At 44.3% G+C, this 19,649-nt stretch overlaps 1 protein-coding gene across 1 annotated transcript; it reads right to left on the reverse strand.

Moving 5' to 3' along the window:
- Positions 1-2,619: 2,619 nt before the first annotated feature.
- LOC130357338 (kelch-like protein 35) lies at positions 2,620-16,331 on the reverse strand. The gene is made up of 6 exons (XM_056560024.1): positions 15,454-16,331; positions 13,036-13,220; positions 12,608-12,726; positions 12,106-12,294; positions 7,891-8,079; positions 2,620-4,589 (listed from the first exon to the last, which is right to left on the reverse strand). The coding sequence occupies exons 1-6, from the start codon at positions 16,329-16,331 to the stop codon at positions 4,407-4,409; spliced, it is 1,743 nt and encodes a 580-aa protein (XP_056415999.1). The 3' UTR covers positions 2,620-4,406.
- Positions 16,332-19,649: the final 3,318 nt, after the last annotated feature.

The raw sequence follows: 19,649 nt of genomic DNA on the forward strand, positions 1-19,649 counted from the left end.
TAATGATGGGGGTTGTTGTCAGTCACCTGATATAACTGTATGTAATCTCTTATATGGTCTGTAGTGGTAATGATGGGGGTTGTTGTCAGTCACCTGATATAACTGTATGTAATCTCTTATATGGTCTGTAGTGTAATGATGGGGGTTGTTGTCAGTCACCTGATATAACTATATGTAATCTCTTATATGGTCTGTAGTGGTAATGATGGGGGTTGCTGTCAGTCACCTGATATAACTGTATGTAATCTCTTATATGGTCTGTAGTGGTAATGATGGGGGTTGTTGTCAGTCACCTGATATACCTGTATGTAATCTCTTATATGGTCTGTAGTGGTAATGATGGGGGTTGTTGTCAGTCCCCTGATATAACTGTATGTAATCTCTTATATGGTCTGTAGTGGTAATGATGGGGGTTGTTGTCAGTCACCTGATATAACTGTATGTAATCTCTTATATGGTCTGTAGTGGTAATGATGGGGGTTGTTGTCAGTCACCTGATATACCTGTATGTAATCTCTTATATGGTCTGTAGTGGTAATGATGGGGGTTGTTGTCACCTAATATACCTGTATGTAATCTCTTATATGGTCTGTAGTGGTAATGATGGGGGTTGTTGTCAGTCCCCTGATATAACTGTATGTAATCTCTTATATGGCCTATTGTGGTAATGATGGGGGTTGTTGTCAGTCACCTGATATAACTGTATGTAATCTCTTATATGGTCTGTAGTGGTAATGATGGGGGTTGTTGTCAGTCACCTGATATAACTATGTAATCACTTATATGGTCTGTAGTGGTAATGATGGGGGTTGTTGTCAGTCACCTGATATAACTGTATGTAATCTCTTATATGGTCTGTAGTGGTAATGATGGGGGTTGTTGTCAGTCACCTGATATAACTATGTAATCACTTATATGGTCTGTAGTGTAATGATGGGGGTTGTTGTCAGTCACCTGATATAACTGTATGTAATCTCTTATATGGTCTGTAGTGGTAATGATGGGGGTTGTTGTCAGTCACCTGATATAACTGTATGTAATCACTTATATGCTCTGTAGTGATAATGATGGGGGTTGTTGTCAGTCACCTGATATAACTGTATGTAATCTCTTATATGGTCTGTAGTGGTAATGATGGGGGTTGTTGTCAGTCACCTGATATAACTGTATGTAATCTCTTATATGGTCTGTAGTGGTAATGATGGGGGTTGTTGTCAGTCACCTGATATACCTGTATGTAATCACTTATATGGTCTGTAGTGGTAATGATGGGGGTTGTTGTCAGTCACCTGATATAACTGTATGTAATCTCTTATATGGTCTGTAGTGGTAATGATGGGGGTTGTTGTCAGTCCCCTGATATAACTGTATGTAATCTCTTATATGGTCTGTAGTGTAATGATGGGGGTTGTTGTCAGTCACCTGATATAACTGTATGTAATCTCTTATATGGTCTGTAGTGGTAATGATGGGGGTTGTTGTCAGTCACCTGATATACCTGTATGTAATCTCTTATATGGTCTGTAGTGGTAATGATGGGGGTTGTTGTCAGTCACCTGATATAACTGTATGTAATCACTTATATGCTCTGTAGTGGTAATGATGGGGTTGTTGTCAGTCACCTGATATAACTGTATGTAATCTCTTATATGGTCTGTAGTGGTAATGATAGGGGTTGTTGTCAGTCACCTGATATAACTGTATGTAATCACTTATATGGTCTGTAGTGGTAATGATGGGGGTTGTTGTCAGTCACCCGATATACCTGTATGTAATCTCTTATATTGTCTGTAGTGGTAATGATGGGGGTTGTTGTCAGTCACCTGATATAACTGTATGTAATCTCTTATATTGTCTGTAGTGTAATGATGGGGGTTGTTGTCAGTCACCTGATATAACTGTATGTAATCTCTTATATGGTCTGTAGTGGTAATGATGGGGGTTGTTGTCAGTCACCTGATATAACTGTATGTAATCTCTTATATGGTCTGTAGTGGTAATGATGGGGGTTGTTGTCAGTCACCTGATATAACTGTATGTAATCTCTTATATGGTCTGTAGTGGTAATGATGGGGGTTGTTGTCAGTCACCTGATATAACTGTATGTAATCTCTTATATGGTCTGTAGTGGTAATGATGGGGGTTGTTGTCAGTCACCTGATATAACTGTATGTAATCTCTTATATGGTCTGTAGTGGTAATGATGGGGGTTGTTGTCAGTCACCTGATATAACTGTATGTAATCATTTATATGCTCTGTAGTGGTAATGATGGGGGTTGTTGTCAGTCACCTGATATAACTGTATGTAATCTCTTATATGGTCTGTAGTGGTAATGATGGGGGTTGTTGTCAGTCACCTGATATAACTGTATGTAATCTCTTATATGGTCTGTAGTGTAATGATGGGGGTTGTTGTCAGTCACCTGATATAACTGTATGTAATCTCTTATATGGTCTGTAGTGGTAATGATGGGGGTTGTTGTCAGTCACCTGATATAACTGTATGTAATCACTTATATGGTCTGTAGTGGTAATGATGGGGGTTGTTGTCAGTCACCTGATATAACTGTATGTAATCACTTATATGGTCTGTAGAGGTAATGATGGGGGTTGTTGTCAGTCACCTGATATAACTGTATGTAATCTCTTATATTGTCTGTAGTGTAATGATGGGGGTTGTTGTCAGTCACCTGATATAACTGTATGTAATCTCTTATATGGTTTGTAGTGGTAATGATGGGGGTTGTTGTCAGTCACCTGATATAACTGTATGTAATCTCTTATATTGTCTGTAGTGTAATGATGGGGGTTGTTGTCAGGCTGTCAGTATAGGAGGTCTTTATTGCTAATAATGGTCTATTCACACGTACAGTATTCTGTGCAGATTTGATTAATAGGATTTTCTGCTACAGATTTCAATATAAATAAATGAATAAATACAGCTTCACCTCCTGCCCAGGATACTGTACATGTGACTAGACCCTAAAGAGGTATTCCCATTCTGCAGCTGCAGGCGTGGTTGGGGCGTGGTTAGGGGTGTTGTTAGGGGTGTGGCTTGTCCCTCTTTGCCCTTAGCAAAAGTTGGGAGGTATGCATTCTACAGGGAGGGGGAGGCTGATCTCTGCTGTGAATGGTGGTGGATCCAGTGTTATCTATATACATGGAGGGGGAGGCTGATCTATGCTGTGAATGGAAGTAGATCCAGTGTTATCTATATACATGAGGGGGAGGCTGATCTCTGCTGTGAATGGTAGTGGATCCAGTATTATCTATATACATGAGGGGGAGGCTGATCACTGCTGTGAATAGTGGTGGATCCAGTGTTATCTACATACATGGAGGGGGAGGCTGATCTCTGCTGTGAATGGTAGTGGATCCAATGTTATCTATATTCATGAGGGGGAGGCTGATCTCTGCTGTGAATGGTGGTGGATCCAGTGTTATCTATATACATGGAGGGGGAGGCTGATCTCTGCTGTGAATGGTAGTAGATCCAGTGTTATCTATATACATGAGGGGGAGGCTGATCTCTGCTGTGAATGGTAGTGGATCCAGTATTATCTATATACATGAGGGTGAGGCTGATCACTGCTGTGAATGGTAGTGGATCCAGTGTTATCTATATTCATGAGGGGAGGCTGATCTCTGCTGTGAATGGTGGTGGAGCCAGTGTTATCTATATACAGGGAGGGGGACTCTGATCTCTGCTGTGAATGGTGGTGGACCCAGTGTTATCTATATACAGGGAAGGGGAGGCTGATCTCTGCTGTGAATGGTGGTGGATCCAGTGTTATATATATAAAGGGAGAAGGAGGCTGATCTCTGCTGTGAATAGTTGTGGATCTAGTGTTATCTTTATACTGGTGTCACCATTTACTGTACTCATAAAAAGAAATTCATTACTGGGAAATGATCTGTTCAGAACAGGAAGTCTCTTCCTAGTTTTACACCTAGTGGCCAGAATAGAAACTGCAGGATTCCAGGACTATTATAAAATATAGATTGCAAAATGAAAATGTAAAAAAAATATATAAATATTTTTGGACCGACCACAGGTCCTAGCCTCTGAGTGCCCCTGAGTGTGAGCTTTTGCTATACTTTACATTATAAAGCCTGGCCGGATGCCGATACTGTTGCATTCAGTGAATTAGGTCTCCATGACAACACTGAACCTAACAGGAAGTGATGTCATCTGAATCACTCAGGGGTGCAGCCTAGGCCTTGGGCCAATAAAGTTCTAAAATTGTAATATTTAAAGAAATATCGTCTCGAAATCACTGATTTAGAGGGCGGCTCTGCATAAAACAGATTGACCATGTTCTCCTCTGCTTTGTCTCTTCCCTCCCCCATCATCATCATCCCCCCCCCCCCCCGGGCCTTTTGGTTGCTCACGTCCCATGTCCGATCATAGTTTCTGCAGGATGGTGACGCAGCCGTGATGACTGGTGGATCGGAGCAATGGCCGCTCTTCAGATACCGTCTTGGTTTTAGGATCAAACACTAAACATTTGTCGGTGGCTTCTCCATTGTCACTCCTGCCTCCCATTATGTAGAGCTTTCCTCTATACACCGCCGCACCACAACGTTCCTGAAGGAAGACAACGTAACACAAGAAAAAAAATCAGAAAAGATAAAAGAAATAACAAAAAATGCATCAATACATAGGGGATAAGAGGTCTGTTTGCAGGGGTCCGGCCGCTGGGGCCCCCCTTGCGATTTCCAGGCGGAACCCCTGCATTCTGAACATAGGGGATAAGATATCCAGGGGCGTAGTACCCCTTTAAGGGTGCAGACTTATGCAAGCGGAATTTCCGTATCGGAGAATCACCTAGCAAATTATGTTGCTACCTACTGACTTAGATCTTTAGCAAATCCACTTAGGGGAAAACCTATAGCGCATTATGTACGTTATGTTTTTCCGGACATTCCGTGCATAGCGGCACCAACTGATTCAGTTGGCGCTAGGTCCGCTCAGACATGTACCGCCACCATATACGGCATATCCGAACAGATGCGCAAAACGAATGCACATGTTCATTCTTTGGCTAACCGTGGAATTTGAATTTCGGCAGCGCAATTTTTTTCACATTGGAAATTCAGCAGTGTGCATGGTGCAGCAGACTCCTCTGAAAAATAAGGGGATTCTGCTGCAACAGAAGCTCCAAGTGTAATTTCTAAAATAAATGATGCTCGGATATTCCGTAGTGTGAATGCGCCCTAACGGTACGTTCCCACATGCAAATTTTGCTCCATATTTTGCTGCAGATTTTCTGTATCGAATTTTGCTACCCAGTAAAATCAAGCAGAAAATCTGCAAGCAGATTGGGAAAGATTTATCAAAACCTTTCCAGAAGAAATCAGATCGCTTCTTTCATTTTTAACAAGGCCTCTGCAAAATGAAAAAAGCGATCTGATTGGTTGCTATGGGCAACTGGACAATTTTTCCTTTACACAGGTTTTGATAAATCTCCCCCATTATGTTTCTCACCACCAGTTTCCGCAGGATATTCTGCGGACGGCAGGCACCAACAGAACATGCTGGTGCTAGGACTGCAAAGAAAGATGCCGTCTCCATATGCGGCAAGGCATTTCCCAGCGGATTTCGCAGAAAGAATTGACATGTCAATTTGTGGTGACCCAGTACGAGATGAGGTGGCCCCGTACTGTCCTCCTGCCCTGTCAGGCAGGGTCCCTGCATGTCCCCAGTGATCCCCTGCAGCATACCCCCATTATGTATATAGGTTTGCCTCATTTAGTGTACTGTTGCTTTAATGTTTGTACCACATGATTGTTACCCAGAGGGCTCCAGTGACCAGGTGACCCCCCCCAAGTGACCTATAGGCTCCTTGCAGAGCCCCCCTATATAACCAGGGGAGGGGCTGCAATCTCTCTCTTCTGTCTCTTCTGCTGTATACTGAGGTCCAGTGCAGTCGTCCCAGTGTCTGTGTCCAGAGCATTGGAGACCTCAAGCCTAAAGTCCTGCAGCCACAAGTCGGTCATCAGTAAATCAAGTCATCTTCTTGTCAGTCACCATCTCTGTCAAGTCAAGTCCATTTGTAGTCACCGTGACCTGCACCAAAGTCAAACTACAAGTCCCAGCAAGCCTGCGAGGTCCCCCCGTGTCACTGGTCACCTCCCTGGGATATTTGGCTGTACTGCAAAGACTATATCACCTGTCTTACCTCAGTAAAGCTTCCCTTATTCTTAATGTGGTGTTGGTGTCTTTATTGCCCCTGCCTAACCCAGGATCAGCGGTATTACCTGGTTAAGGTTAAACCACGCCCTGGCGTCACGACAAGAAGGGGTTAATACCATCTGCCCCTTGGGCCATAACATCTGCCCTGCATCTAACCTGCATTACACCCCAACTCCACAAATTCTTCCTGCAAAGGCTGAGAAGGGAATCTCCGCCACAGATGTTTCTGCTGCAAGTGCGACTGAATCCCATTGTACCACATTGAGGGTGCGTTCACACATACAGGATTTGTAACTGCAGATTAGAAGCGGCGCTCAGTCATTTAGTGTACATTGAAATCTGCAGCAGAAAATCCTGTGCATCAAATCCTGCGCATCAAATCTGCGTACGTGTGAACAAACCCTGAAATTCCACAGTGTGAACGAGGCCTTTAACCCTTGGAGACACAAAGATCTATAGAAGCTGCAGATATAAAACAGTAAAAGAAACAGGCAGATGTTGTAGCCCTGGGGCAGATGGTGTTAACCCCTAAATGTTCGTGATGCCAGGGCGTGGTTTTAACTGAGAACCACCTGAACGGTAACACCGCTAGTCCTAGTTAGGCAGGGCAAATAAGAGTCCAAGGCCAGGTCAGGGTTAATGGTAGCTTTACTGAGGTAGACAGATGGGACAGGATCCAGGATCCCAGAGAGGTGACCAGTAACACAGAAGACCTCGCAGCTTGCTGGGACTTGCAGTGACTTGACAGACTTTAGGACAGCCACGCTGACTATAATAGACTTGACTGAAGATAGTGACAGCAGACAGAGATGACTTGACTTACTGACTTGTGGCTGTAATTTAGGCTTGAGGCCTCCAGATGTGCTGGACACTGGATCTGAGACGTCTGGACTGGACTTGACCTCAGGATCTAAGAGAGAGATTGTAGTACCTCCCCCTCTTATTAAGGGGGGCTGAGCAAGGAGCCCATAGGCTAGCTGCAGGTCATCTGGTCACCTGGTGCTCTCTGGGTAACAAAACATGTGACAACTATTATCATGTGACTAATAACCATGTGACCATATCAAAGGTCCTTTACACATAATATACAATTATACAGATTATAGGGGTGCAGTGCAGGTGAGCCCTGGGGACTCAACCTGACAGGACTGTGAGATGGATATCCTGTACTGGGACATCACAAAAGTTTCTATCATTCGGAGGCATTGGAGCTGTGTTTCCCAACCTGCGTGTGTCCAGCTGGTGCAGAACTACAATTCCCAGCATGTCCTGACTAAAATTGCAGTGGTAGTTTTCCAAAGAAACTGCCTTAAAGGGGTTCTCCGCTGAAAACATCTTATTCTCTATCCAAGGGATAAGATGTCTAATCGCGGGGGTCCCGCCGCTGGGGACCCCTGCGATCTCCGGGAGCTTCTGCATTTGTGACGTCATGCCACGCCCCCTCTATTCATGTCTATGGTAGGGGGCGGGCCAGGCACTACATAGCCATCACGCCTCCTCCCATAAACATGAATGGAGGGGGCGTGGTGGCTGTGTTCGCCAGTCATCCGGCGTGGAGCGGAGTTCGCTCCGTGCACCGAATGGCAGGGGTGCCGCAGTGTAGATAGTGGGGGTCCCGCTGCTGGGGACTTTGGATAGGGGCTAAGATGTTTTCAGCGGAGTACCCCTTTAAAGCGGAGAAGTGGATTCTCACCAAAGGTCCTGGTAATAAAGCCTCCTCCCGCCATGTGTCGTTGCTTGGGTGGTAGCTGAAGATGGCGCTCATGAGCCCTCCGACAACATAAATAGTCCCCTCGATTTCGACCCCGCTGATGCCGTCCGTACAGGAAGGGGCAGGAGACGCGTACGTCCAGTTATCTTCCTCAGGATTGTAACACTGAACCTGGAGGGAAAACATCAAAGAATATTAAATTTGGGAGATTTATCAAAACCTGTCCAGAGGAAAAGTTGACCAGTTGCCCATAGCAACCAATCAGATCGCTTCTTTCATTTTTAACAAGGCCTCTGGAAAATGAAAGTAGCGATCTGATTGGTTGCTATAGGCAACTGGGCAACTTTTGCTCTGCACAGGTTTTGATAAATCTCCCCCATTGACCTCTATCCATCTATACATATATCCCAATCCCATAGAGATAGCAGCAGCAGTATACAGAGCTGGAGGGGAGGGGTCTGGAAACTAGCCGGAGTGGATTTGATAGAAAAAGGACAAGCCCTAAAATAAAAACCTACATCAATGTTTCCCAAACAGAGTGCCTCCAGCTGTTGCAAAACTACAACTCCCAGCATGCCTGGACAGCCTTCGGCTGTCCAGGCATGCTGGAAGTTGTAGTTTTGCAACAGCTGGAGGCACACTGTATGGAAAACACCGCTCTACAAAGACCCTGAATAGACTTGACATCAGAAAAGAAAGGGGGAACTTTAATCATAACAGATAGAGAAGGCATCTACCATTCAGACCTGCGCAATTCTTAGAAAAGATCAGATCACTAACTAGTTGCAACACAACACATCGGACAATCCGCTGTCTTACATCATTCGCCGCTATTTACAGAAAAACGAAAATAACCAGAAGATCTACAACCGAGCGCCCGAATGAGACCAGCAGTATACAGATAGAGCTGGAGGGGAGGTGTATAACTTCTATATATTCTGATCCCATAGAGATAGCAGCAGTATACAGATAGAGCTGGAGGGGAGGTGTATAACTACTATATATCCAAATCCATAGAGATAGCAGCAATATACAGATAGAGCTGGATGGGAGGTGTATAACTACTATATATTCTGATCCCATAGAGATAGCAGCAGTATACAGATAGAGCTGGAGGGGAGGTGTATAACTTCTATATATTCTGATCCCATAGAGATAGCAGCAGTATACAGATAGAGCTGGAGGAGAGGTGTATAACTTCTATATATTCTGATCCCATAGAGATAGCAGCAGTATACAGATAGAGCTGGAGGGGAGGTGTATAACTTCTATATATTCTGATCCCATAGAGATAGCAGCAGTATATAGATAGAGCTGGAGGGGAGGTGTATAACTTCTATATATTCTGATCCCATAGAGATAGCAGCAGTATACAGATAGAGCTGGAGGAGAGGTGTATAACTTCTATATATTCTGATCCCATAGAGATAGCAGCAGTATACAGATAGAGCTGGAGGGGAGGTGTATAACTTCTATATATTCTGATTCCATAGAGATAGCAGCAGTATACAGATAGAGCTGGAGGAGAGGTGTATAACTTCTATATATTCTGATCCCATAGAGATAGCAGCAGTATACAGATAGAGCTGGAGGGGAGGTGTATAACTTCTATATATTCTGATCCCATAGAGATAGCAGCAGTATACAGATAGAGCTGGAGGAGAGGTGTATAACTTCTATATATTCTGATCCCATAGAGATAGCAGCAGTATACAGATAGAGCTGGAGGGGAGGTGTATAACTTCTATATATTCTGATCCCATAGAGATAGCAGCAGTATATAGATAGAGCTGGAGGGGAGGTGTATAACTTCTATATATTCTGATCCCATAGAGATAGCAGCAGTATACAGATAGAGCTGGAGGAGAGGTGTATAACTTCTATATATTCTGATCCCATAGAGATAGCAGCAGTATACAGATAGAGCTGGAGGGGAGGTGTATAACTTCTATATATTCTGATCCCATAGAGATAGCAGCAGTATACAGATAGAGCTGGAGGGGAGGTGTATAACTTCTATATATTCTGATCCCATAGAAATAGCAGCAGTATACAGATAGAGCTGGAGGGGAGGTGTATAACTTCTATATATTCTGATCCCATAGAGATAGCAGCAGTATACAGATAGAGCTGGAGGGGAGGTGTATAACTTCTATATATTCTGATCCCATAGAGATAGTAGCAGTATACAGATAGAGCTGGAGGGGAGGTGTATAACTTCTATATATTCTGATCCCATAGAGATAGCAGCAGTATATAGATAGAGCTGGAGGGGAGGTGTATAACTTCTATATATTCTGATCCCATAGAGATAGTAGCAGTATACAGATAGAGCTGGAGGAGAGGTGTATAACTTCTATATATTCTGATCCCATAGAGATAGTAGCAGTATACAGATAGAGCTGGACGGAAGGTGTATAACTTCTATATATTCTGACCCCATAGAGATAGCAGCAGTATACAGATAGAGCTGGAGGGGAGGTGTATAACTTCTATATATTCTGATCCCATAGAGATAGCAGCAGCAGTATACAGATAGAGCTGGAGGGGAGGTGTATAACTTCTATATATTCTGATCCCATAGAGATAGCAGCAGCAGTATACAGATAGAGCTGGACAGAAGGTGTATAACTTCTATATATTCTGATCCCATAGAGATAACAGCAGTATACAGATAGAGCTGGAGGGGAGGTGTATAACTACTATATATCCAAATCCATAGAGATAGCAGCAGCAATATACAGATAGAGCTGGAGGGGAGGTGTATAACTTCTATATATTCTGATCCCATAGAGATAGCAGCAGTATACAGATAGAGCTGGAGGGGAGGTGTATAACTACTATGTATCCAAATCCATAGAGATAGCAGCAATATACAGATAGAGCTGGATGGGAGGTGTATAACTACTATATATTCTGATCCCATAGAGATAGCAGCAGTATACAGATAGAGCTGGAGGGGAGGTGTATAACTTCTATATATCCAAATCCATAGAGATAGCAGAAGCAGTATACAGATAGAGCTGGATGGGGGGTGTATAACTTCTATATATTCTGATCTCATAGAGATAGCAGCAGTATACAGATAGAGCTGGAGGAGAGGTGTATAACTTCTATATATTCTGATCCCATAGAGATAGCAGCAGTATACAGATAGAACTGGAGGGGAGGTGTATAACTTCTATATATTCTGATCCCATAGAGATAGCAGCAGTATACAGATAGAACTGGAGGGGAGGTGTATAACTACTATATATTCTGATCCCATAGAGATAGCAGCAGTATACAGATAGAGCTGGAGGGGAGGTGTATAACTTCTATATATTCTGATCCCATAGAGATAGCAGCAGTATACAGATAGAGCTGGAGGGGAGGTGTATAACTTCTATATATTCTGATCCCATAGAGATAGCAGTAGTAGTATACAGATAGAGCTAGAGGGGAGGTGTATAACTACTATATATTCTGATCCCATAGAGATAGCAGCAGTATACAGATAAAGCTGGACGGAAGGTGTATAACTACTATATGCCCTGATCCCATAGAGATAGCAGCAGTGTACAGATAGAGCTGGAGGAGAGGTGTATAACTACTATATATTCTGATGGCATAGAGATAGCAGCAGTATACAGATAGAGCTGGAGGGGAGGTGTATAACACCTATATATCCTGATCCCATAGAGATAGCAGCAGCAGTATACAGATAGAGCCGGGGGGGGGGAGGGGTGTAACTACTATATATCCTGATCCCATAGAGATAGCAGCAGTATACAGATAGAGCTAGCGGGGAGGTTTATAACACCTATATATCCTGATCCCATAGAGATAGCAGCAGCAGTATACAGATAGAGCTGGAGGGGAGGGGTGTAAGTACTGTATATCCTGATTTCATAGAGATAGCAGCTACAGTATACAGAGCTGGAGGGGAGGGGTCTGGAAACTAGCTGGAGGGGATTTGAATGGTGATGAGCTTGGACAGGACGTCAGCTGACCCAGGACTGACCACTTCCTCTGACACATTGAACACTGTGATTTTCCCGTGGGTCAGCCTGGCGATCACATGACCCAGTTACAGTAATGAAACGCATGGATACCACTGAAATAAATCAGTCGGTGCTGTAGGACAAATGATGATGGTGAGTGTGCATGATATCGGCAAAAAAAAAATAAAACCTATCAACATATCTGCTACCTTACCTTATCTGTCTTCCCATAATCCTCTAGGGCCCCGCCAATGACATACAGCTTGTTCGCACAGGAGACCACCGCAGCGGAACTTACAGCTGCCAACATGGAGGTCACCGGGGTCCAAGTGTTGGTGAAGGAGTTGTACCGCTCCACCGTAGACAATCTCTTCTGACCGTCAAATCCACCGACAGCGTAAATCTATGGTAAACAACCAGGGGAATAGAACATATGAAACGCGTGGAAACTGCTTGTCCAATAACACACCACAGCATACAGAATGTGAATCAGAAGGGGGTGTTGTCAGGTCACACATACGACAAGCAATCAGAGTGGTGCAGTTGCCCATAGCAACCAGAGAGGTGCAGTTGCCCATAGCAACCAATCAGATCACTCCTTTCATTTTCCATAGGCCTCTTTAAAAAATGAAAGAAGCGACCTGATTGGTTGCTATGGGCAACTGCACCACTCTTCCTCTGCACAGGTTTTGATAAATCTTCCCCCATATGCGTACCTGTCCCTTTAAGGCGGCCATGCCGTGCCCCCTGCGGTTCGTGTTCAGTGACGCCATCTTTACCCAGCTGTTAACCTGCGCGTTGAGCATCCAGACGTGGCGGCTGTTTATATGACCCCCTAGAAGAGGCAATAAAATAATGAGACCCCTAAAGCCCAACCACCGGCACAGTCTGACCAGAGGTCGGAGGACCCCTATATTCTGGAGACAGTTTGGAATATCCCATAAATGTTAGGGTTTCCCAACCAGGATGCCTCCAGCTGTTCCAAAACTACAACTCCCAGCATGCACGGACAGCCAAAGGCTGTCCGGGCATGCTGGGAGTTGTAGTTTTGCAACAGCTGGAAGGACGCTGGTTGGGAGATGGTTGGCTGGTCCCATGAAAATCGGTGGGTCCAGCCAACACTTGATCTTCTCCAACTTCTCACCGGAGACGTAGATGTTATTCTTCAGGGCACACGTGGCGGTCTCAGATTTCGTGTACCCAGGAAACATAGAGAGCGACGTCCACTGCCCCGTCCGGGGGTCGTAGCTGTCTATGTACGGTAACTTTAGGATTCCCTTCTGATCACTGCCGCCAATAACAACAATGAGCTCCGACACTTCCATAAACCTGGAACGACGTCACAGGATATACATGTGAGACCAATATATATAGAGGGGCACAAACTTTTTTTGGTCTGCCTAACTACTGGGTGGGGGATTCCTTACCTAACTACCTACTGGGGGCTTCAACCTAATAGGAGGATTCCTTATCCTACCAACTGGGGCTAATACGTAATACAGGGGATTTCCTACCTATTGGGGGCTTCTACCTGATAGGGAAAATTCACTACCTATCTACTGGAGGCTTCTACCGAATCTGGTAGATTCCCTACCTACTGTACCTATCTTTTTGGGGGCTTCAACCTAATAGGATGGATACCATACCTACTGGGGCTTCTACATGCTTCAAGAAATGTCCTACCTATCTACTGGGGGCTTCTACCTAATAAGGGGATTCCCTATGTTCCTAACTACTGGGGCTTCTACCAAATAGGATAGATTCCCTCCCCCTACCTACCGACCTACTGGGGGCTTCTACCTAAAAGAGGGGATTTTCTATCTACTGGTGTCTTCTACCTAATAGGGGGGGGGGGGGATTTCCTACCTACTGGTGTCTTCTACCTAATAGGGTAGATTCCATCCCTACCTACCTACTGGGGGCTTCTACCTGATAGGAAAAACTCCCTACCTATCTACCGGAGGCTTCTATCGAATAGGGGAGATTCCCTATCTACTGTACCTATCTACCAGGGGCTTCTACCTAATAGGGTTGACGCCCTACCAATTTACTGGGGGCTTCTACTAAATAGGGGGGATTTTCTACCTACTTGTGGCTTCTACCTAATCGGGTAGATTCCCTACCTACTGTACCTATCTTTTTTGGGGGCTTCTACCTAAAAGGGTGGATTCCCTACCTACTGGGGCTTTTACATGCTTCAGGAAATTCCCTACCTATCTTCTGGGGGCTTCTACCTAATAGGGGGATTCCCTATGTTCCTAACTACTGGGGCTTCTACCAAATATGGGTAGATTCCCTCCCTACCTACCTACTGTGGGCTTCTATCAAATAGGGGAGATTCCCTACCTACTGGGGCTTTTACATGCTTCAGGAAATTCCCTACCTATCTTCTGGGGGCTTCTACCTAATAGGGGGATTCCCTATGTTCCTAACTACTGGGGCTTCTACCAAATAGTGTAGATTCCCTCCCTACCTACCTACTGTGGGCTTCTATCAAATAGGGGAGATTCCCTACCTACTGTACCAATCTACCGGGGGCTTCCACCTAATAGGGTTGATGCCCTACCTATTTACTGAGGTCTTCTACCTAATAGTGGGGATTTTCTCCCTACTGGTGGCTTCTACCTAATAGGGTAGATTTCCTACCTACTGAGGGTTTCTACCAAATGGGGGGGGGGGGGGGGGGGTTCTACCTACTAGTGGCTTCTACCTAATAGGATAAATTCCCTACCTAGTGTACCTACCTATTGGGGGCTTTTACCTAATAGGGTGGATCTCCTACCTACTGGGGCTTTTACATGCTTCAGGAAATTCCCTACCTATCTTCTGGGGGCTTCTACCTAATAGGGGGATTCCCTATGTTCCTAACTACTGGGGCTTCTACCAAATAGGGTAGATTCCCTCCCTACCTACCTACTGTGGGCTTCTATCAAATAGGGGAGATTCCCTACCAACTGTACCAATCTACCAGGGGCTTCTACCTAATAGGGTTGATGCCCTACCTATTTACTGAGGTCTTCTACCTAATAGTGGGGATTTTCTCCCTACTGGTGGCTTCTACCTAATAGGGTAGATTTCCTACCTACTGGGGGGTTTCTACCAAATAGGGGGGGGGGGTTCTACCTACTAGTGGCTTCTACCTAATAGGGTAGATTCACTACCTAGTGTACCTATCTATTGGGGGCTTCTACTTAATAGGGTGGATCCCCTACCTACTGGGGCTTCTACATGTTTCAGGAAATTCCCTACCTCTCTACTGGAGGCTTCTACCTAATAGGGGGATTCCCTATGTTCCTAACTACTGGGGCTTCTACCAAATAGGGTAGATTCCCTCCCTACCTACCTATTGGGGGCTTCTACCTAATAGGGGGGGGGGGGATTCGCTACCTACTGGGGCCTTCTATTTCAGCTTGCTTCAAATTCCCCTTGCAGGTGCAGGGCATGAATGTACACCCAGTGTCTTTAAGGGGTTAAAAGGCTAAAGACAAACCATAACTACATTCTACAGGGAATCCATAAGAACCATGAATCCCACCTACTGTATATGATCAATGATCATTACCTTCTTGGTCTCACTCTTCGAGATGTCACGGGGTCTCCAAGAATGTGATAAATCCGAGCCTCGTGAAGGAGCGGGAAACACTCGGGACATTCTTGGATGGTCTTGTCCATTTCCACTTTCTCCAGAAAATAAGCCGGATCCATCAATGGTAACCTGACATGCTCCAGAAGGTCCTTCAGGGCTTCTCTTCCTTTGGTCTTCTTCTCCTTCACCCACCTCATGACGGCTTCATACACAATCTCTTCTTTGCTCACCACCAGATCATCATTGGACAAATACTCCGTCAGTTCCTCTTTAGTCAACTCCAAGAACTCCTCATGGCAGGAGACTTCCTCGAAGCCTTCCAGCATCAGCTTCTTACTTTTCTCAGACAAGGAGGTGATGGAGAACATGTCGGCAAACTTCATGATGCCCACACAGTTGGACGGGTCCAGTTGGCCGTCCAGAAACTTCACGCACTCGTCTCGAAGACTGCAGATGTGGAGGAGATCTGAGGCCTGTAAGATGTCCTCCACGTTGTCTTCTTTGATGAAGATCCTTCCCTCGTACACGAAGTCCAGGATCAGGCCCATAACTGGAGCGGAGATCTTCTCAAGGCTCACCACGTGGTCAGAGCTCTCCTTAAAGCAGAGGGTAAACATGGCTCTAAAGTAAGAACTTTTGGAGGACAGAATGACTTTGTGGCAGAAGAATCTGCGACTATCCACTTGGAGGATGACGTCTGTGAAGAGGCCGCACTCTCGGTCTCTATTTAGGCTCTGTAGGATCTCCTTGGCGTGACAAGTCCCGTCACATGGTCTCCTCGGTCTCTCTTGGTCCCTATTGTCATTGTCGGTGACCTGAAGGACTTCACTTTCCTTACCCCGTTCTGCATCCATTCTATGAGATGAAGACATACAGTCACGACATGCAGTATCCTATAGAAAGAATCTATCTTCTCCATTTCCACCAAGAAAAACATGACTGCTTTCTTACTACAAAACAGCGCCACATCTGTCTATAGGTTGCGTGCGGTACTGCAGTTCAGCCTTATTTTTTTTTTTATGGAATCGAACTGCAGTACCAGACACAACCTGTGCACAGATGTGGCGCTGCTTCATGGAGGAAAGCAGCCATGTTTTTCTAATACCTTTTAAAGGGGTACTCCACTGGAAAAAAAAATTAAGTTAACTGGTGCCAGAAAGTTAAACAGACTTGTAAATCACTTCTATAAAAAAAAAAAAAAATCTTAACCCTTCCAGTACTTATCAGCTGCTGTTATGATCCACAGGAAGTTCTTTTCTTTTTGAATTTCCTTTCTGCCTGACCACAGTGCTCTCTGCTGACACCTCTGTCCATTTTAGGAACTGTCCAGAGTAGGAGCAAATCCCCATAGCAAACCTATCCTGCTCTGGACAGTTCCAGACCTGGACAGAGGTGTCAGCAGAGAGCACTGTGGTCAGACAAAGCAAATTCAAAAAGAAAATAACTTCCTGTGCATCATACAGCATCTGATAAGTACTGGAAGGATAAAGATTTTTTTTATATAGATGTAATTTATAAATCTGTTTAACTCTCTGTCACCAGTTGATTTAAAAAAATGTTTTTTCCAGTGGAGTACCCCTTTAAGCTACCCTGCAGATGGTGCTGATCTGAATACATACATTATTACGGCAGCAACCTGGATGAGCGATAACTCTGATGTCAGCCTTTTAACCCCCTAGATGCCACAGTCTACAGCTAGGCCAGTGGTCTCCAAACTGTGCACCTCCAGCTGTCGCAAAACTACAACTCCCAGCTTGCCAAGACAGCCGCCGGCTGTCCTGACATGCTGGGAGTTGTAGTTTAACAACAGTATTAATGACGTTACTAATCTACACCAGTAGTGTCTAAACTGTGGAGTCCCAGCTGTTGCAAGACTACAACTCCCAGCATGCCCAGACAGCCAACGGCTGTCTGGGCATGCTGGGAGTTGTAGTTTTGCAACGGTATTAATAATATCAGTACAGTACACCAGTAGACTCCAAATTGTGGACCTCTAGATCTTGCAAAACTACAACTCCTAGCCGTTGGCTGTCTGGGCATCCTGGGAGTTGTAGTTTTGCAACGGTATTAAAAATATCAGTACAGTACACCAGTAGATTCCAAATTGTGGACCTCTAGATCTAGCAAAACTACAACTCCCAGCATGCCCAGACAGTTGTAGGAGTAGGAGTTGTAGTTTTGCAAGATCTAGAGGTCCACAATTTGGAGTCTACTGGTGTACAGTACTGATATTAATAATACCGTTGCAAAACTACAACTCCCAGCATGTCGGGACAGCCGTTGGCTGTCTGGGCATGCTGGGAGTTGTAGTTTTGTAACAGCTGGGACTCCACAGTTTAGCCACTACTGGTGTAGATTAGTAACTTAATTGATACTGTTGTTAAACTACAACTCCCAGCATGCCCAGACAGCCGTTGGCTGTCTGGGCATGCTGGGAGTTATAGTTTCACAAAGCAGCAATAATGCTGATACTCTACACCACTGGTCTCCAAACTGTAGACCTCCAGATCTTGCTAAACTACAACTCCCGTCGGCTGCCCGGATATGCTGGGAGTTGTAGTTTTGCAACAGTAGCAATAATGTCAGTGCTCTCCAACAGTGGTCTCCATTCCGTGGAGCTGTACAAGGCAGATGTAGCAGAGCGACATTCAAATGATTTAAAGGGGTCTTCCAGGAAAAAAAAATTTTTTTATATATCAACTGGTTCCAGAAAGTTAAACAGATTTGTAAATTACTTCTATTAAAAAATCTTAATCCTTCCAGTACTTATTAGCTGCTGAATACTACAGAGGAAATTATTTTCCTTTTGGAACACAGAGCTCTCTGCTGACATCATGACCACAGTGCTCTCTGCTGACATCTCTGTCCCTTTTAGGAACTGTCCAGAGCAGGAGAAAATCCCCCATAGCAAACGTATGCTGCTCTGGACCGTTCCTAAAATGGACAGAGATGTCAGCAGAGAGCGCTGTGGTCATGATGTCAGCAGAGAGCTCTGTGTTCCAAAAAGAAAAGAATTTCCTCTGTAGTATTCAGCAGCTGATAAGTACTGGAAGGATTAAGATTTATTTTTTATAGAAGTAATTTACAAATCTGTTTTAACTTTCTGGCACCAGTTGGTTAAAAAAAAAAAAAAAAAAAGTTTTCCACCGGAGTACCCCTTTAAATTACGTTTTGACAAGCAAAGATTGGAATTATAATGCTTGAGTAGAAGAGGTTGATTTGTGGCAATCGGTGTCAAAAGAAAAAAAGCCAAAAAAATAATAAAATAAAATTTAAAAAAATTCACAGACCGTGCAAAGTAAGCATTAAAAATGAATAACGTAGTTAAAACACAATTTCATCAAAAATTTAAAAACTAAAAATACCATTAATAAAAGAGGACAATTCATTATATAGGACGTAAGGCGTTTTAGTAAATTTAAGCAAAGTTTTCGTCTCTGGCGACGTTTTAGCGACAGTCACATTTGATAAATCTCTTATCTTAATTTTCTTGCTTTTCTCGATCTTAGGGGTGATTGTCGCACAGAAAATTGCGTAGGCGCGACTTTTTTTTTTGCGACGATTATATGAAATAAAAAAATGGGTTAATGCTTTCATAAAATGTCCCCCATAGTCCATTGGCATGGTGCCCACCCTGCTGCACGTTACCTGCGGCGCTGACAGCTCGTTCTGTGTGACGATCCCTGTCCGGAGTGAACTGCGCTTCTCTTTATGTTGTATACATGTATATAGGGGTTGGGGGGAGGGGATTACTTTACATAGAAATCCATCTTTCCTGCTTCCTCCTCTCATCCCATCTGTGCACTCACTAATCACAGGGGACTCCGCAGCCCCCCCCCCCCCCCCCCCCTTGGCCTCCCCCCGGGACCCATGACACTTCTATGTAATAGAAACCAGTCCCTATAAAATCACTGCTGGGACCACTAGAAGCAGGAAATGTATGGCAGAAAAGAATTCTGTATATAATGGGCATGTAAGGACCTTTCCCCACTCCAGAAAATATATACAATGCATTCGGAATGTCTGCTGACTCTTTTTTTGGCTTATATATTGCCGCGCAGGCTTATATTAGAGAAAAAAGTAGAGGTTCTTGTGTATGCCTTTTGCTCACCTTTCTTGGCTGATGTGGCAGGTATGGGAAATGCTCCATTTTGCTTCACAAATACACAGTG

Source organism: Hyla sarda, chromosome 2, assembly GCF_029499605.1.
Source record: "Hyla sarda isolate aHylSar1 chromosome 2, aHylSar1.hap1, whole genome shotgun sequence".
In the NCBI taxonomy this organism is placed as follows: domain Eukaryota; kingdom Metazoa; phylum Chordata; class Amphibia; order Anura; family Hylidae; genus Hyla; species Hyla sarda.

Coding starts and splice junctions, on each gene's coding strand:
- LOC130357338 (XM_056560024.1), bottom strand. CDS start 16,331: ATGGATGCAGAACGGGGTAAGGAAAGTGAAGTCCTTCAGGTCACCGAC. Junction 8,080..12,105: donor ATTATGGGAAGACAGATAAG/GTAAGGTAGCAG, acceptor TTTTCCCTCCAG/GTTCAGTGTTACAATCCTGA. Junction 4,590..7,890: donor CTTTATTACCAGGACCTTTG/GTGAGAATCCAC, acceptor GTCTTCCTTCAG/GAACGTTGTGGTGCGGCGGT.